Source organism: Sinocyclocheilus rhinocerous, unplaced genomic scaffold (assembly GCF_001515625.1).
Source record: "Sinocyclocheilus rhinocerous isolate Xijiao unplaced genomic scaffold, SAMN03320098_v1.1 C36764188, whole genome shotgun sequence".
Taxonomy (NCBI): Eukaryota; Metazoa; Chordata; class Actinopteri; order Cypriniformes; family Cyprinidae; genus Sinocyclocheilus; species Sinocyclocheilus rhinocerous.
Window position 1 is genome coordinate 1 of NW_015785713.1, and position 1,713 is coordinate 1,713.

At 42.0% G+C, this 1,713-nt stretch overlaps 1 protein-coding gene across 1 annotated transcript; it reads left to right on the plus strand.

The window, feature by feature from the left end:
• Positions 1 to 93: 93 nt before the first annotated feature.
• Positions 94 to 880, plus strand: LOC107736533 (tripartite motif-containing protein 29-like; the record flags this gene model as incomplete). Its single annotated transcript, XM_016547923.1, has 2 exons — positions 94 to 485; positions 766 to 880. Coding segments are annotated over 2 exons (507 nt in total), but the record flags the coding sequence as incomplete, so codon positions are not given.
• Between the last annotated feature and the right edge of the window lie 833 nt (positions 881 to 1,713).

Genomic DNA, 1,713 nt, shown 5'->3' on the forward strand with positions numbered 1-1,713 from the left:
GTAAGAGATGCATCTCAGGTTGCTGGGATCAGGAGGATCGGAAGGAAATCTACAGCTGTCCTCAGTGCAGACAGACCTTCAGTCCAAGACCAGTTTTAAGTAAAAATGTGATGTTTGCGGAAATGGTAGAGAAACTCAAGAAAACGAGATGCCAAGCTGCTCCTGCAGTTCTTCACGCTGGATCTGGAGATGTTCAGTGCGACTCCTGCACTGGATTTAAACAGAAAGCAGTGAAGACCTGTAGGGAGTGTCAAAGCTCTTATTGTCAAAATCATCTTGAACAGCATGAGAATCTCTTCAGAAGTAAAGGACACAATCTGATGGCTGCCACTGGACGACTGCAGGAGATGATCTGCCCTCAACATGATAAAATGCTAGAAATTTACTGCCGTACTGACCAGCGGTGTATCTGCATGCTGTGTTTGGTGGATGAACACAAAAATCACGACACTGTATCAACTGCAGCGGCAAGAGCAGAGAAACAGGTACTGCTCTCTTCTGTAGCTCATAAGCAGCAATCTCTCCTCATTTGTCATTAGATTTTTCCCTCAATCAGGGAAACTGATGTAATTGATTTTTTTTTTTTTTACATGGGAATTACATTTTTACAATACATTCAGAAAGAAAACAGTTATTTTAAATTTCACAATATTAATGTTTTACTGTATTCTTTGATCAAATAAATGTAGCCTTAAATAAGGGACTATATCAAAAAGATACTTCTTTACAAAAACATGTATTTTGTAACACGTCTGTTTTCTGCAGAGACATTTTGAGGAAATGCAGAGAAAAATCCAGGAAACAATCCAGCAAAAAAAGAAAGGCCTAAAGCAAATCAGAGAAGCTGTGGAGTCGCATAAGGTGAGTTTAGAGAAGAGACGTTTGAGAAGAGTCTCAGTTTGGACTCTTCTTCACATTCTTACAAAATAAATAATAATTAATTAATTAATTAATTCACATTCACCATATACTTGTAGCTACGTCTGATATTAATCTCTCAGAAAATACTGGACCCTGTCAGCCCGCGAAAGAATGTCTCAGGTTATGCATGCAACCATGGTTCCCTGAGAGGGAATGATACATTGCATCCTTTATAGGTTGCTATGGGGAATGCCATCAGTGTGACTGGTGTCTGAAGCACATTTGTAAACACAACAATAACATTGGCTGGTGGCAGCCTATGATGTCAGTACCGGCATGACCATAGTATGAAAGGGTGCAGAGAGAACCCATCATCCACTTCTTCGTCTGAAGGAGACAAAGCAGACATCTTCAAGGCATGGCGAGGGGACACAGTATCTTGTTCCCTCTCAGGGAGCCATGGTTACATGTGTAACCTGAGAAGGTCCCATTCACACTGCGTCCTTTATAAGTCACTATGGGGAATGAAATGCCCACTCTGCCACGCTAAGGGGAATATGTGCCATATTTTCTGAAGGTGAGCACTTAAGCACCAACTCCACAGTGTAACCAACGGAGCTGCCCCTCAGACGCATCAGCAGCTGTCAGTGACATTATACCCTTCAGCCAAAAGCCTGAGCTACATACCTAGATCTTATCTACTAGTGACTGAGCAGATCCCCAGGCCAGAGCTCAAATGCTTAGAATAATACATAAAATGATTCCTTCAAGGAGATTAGACCAGACATCTGGGTCTTACCATTTCTACCAGATCCCAGCCTGTCACCTAGGTGGACTTACTGCATTTACCCC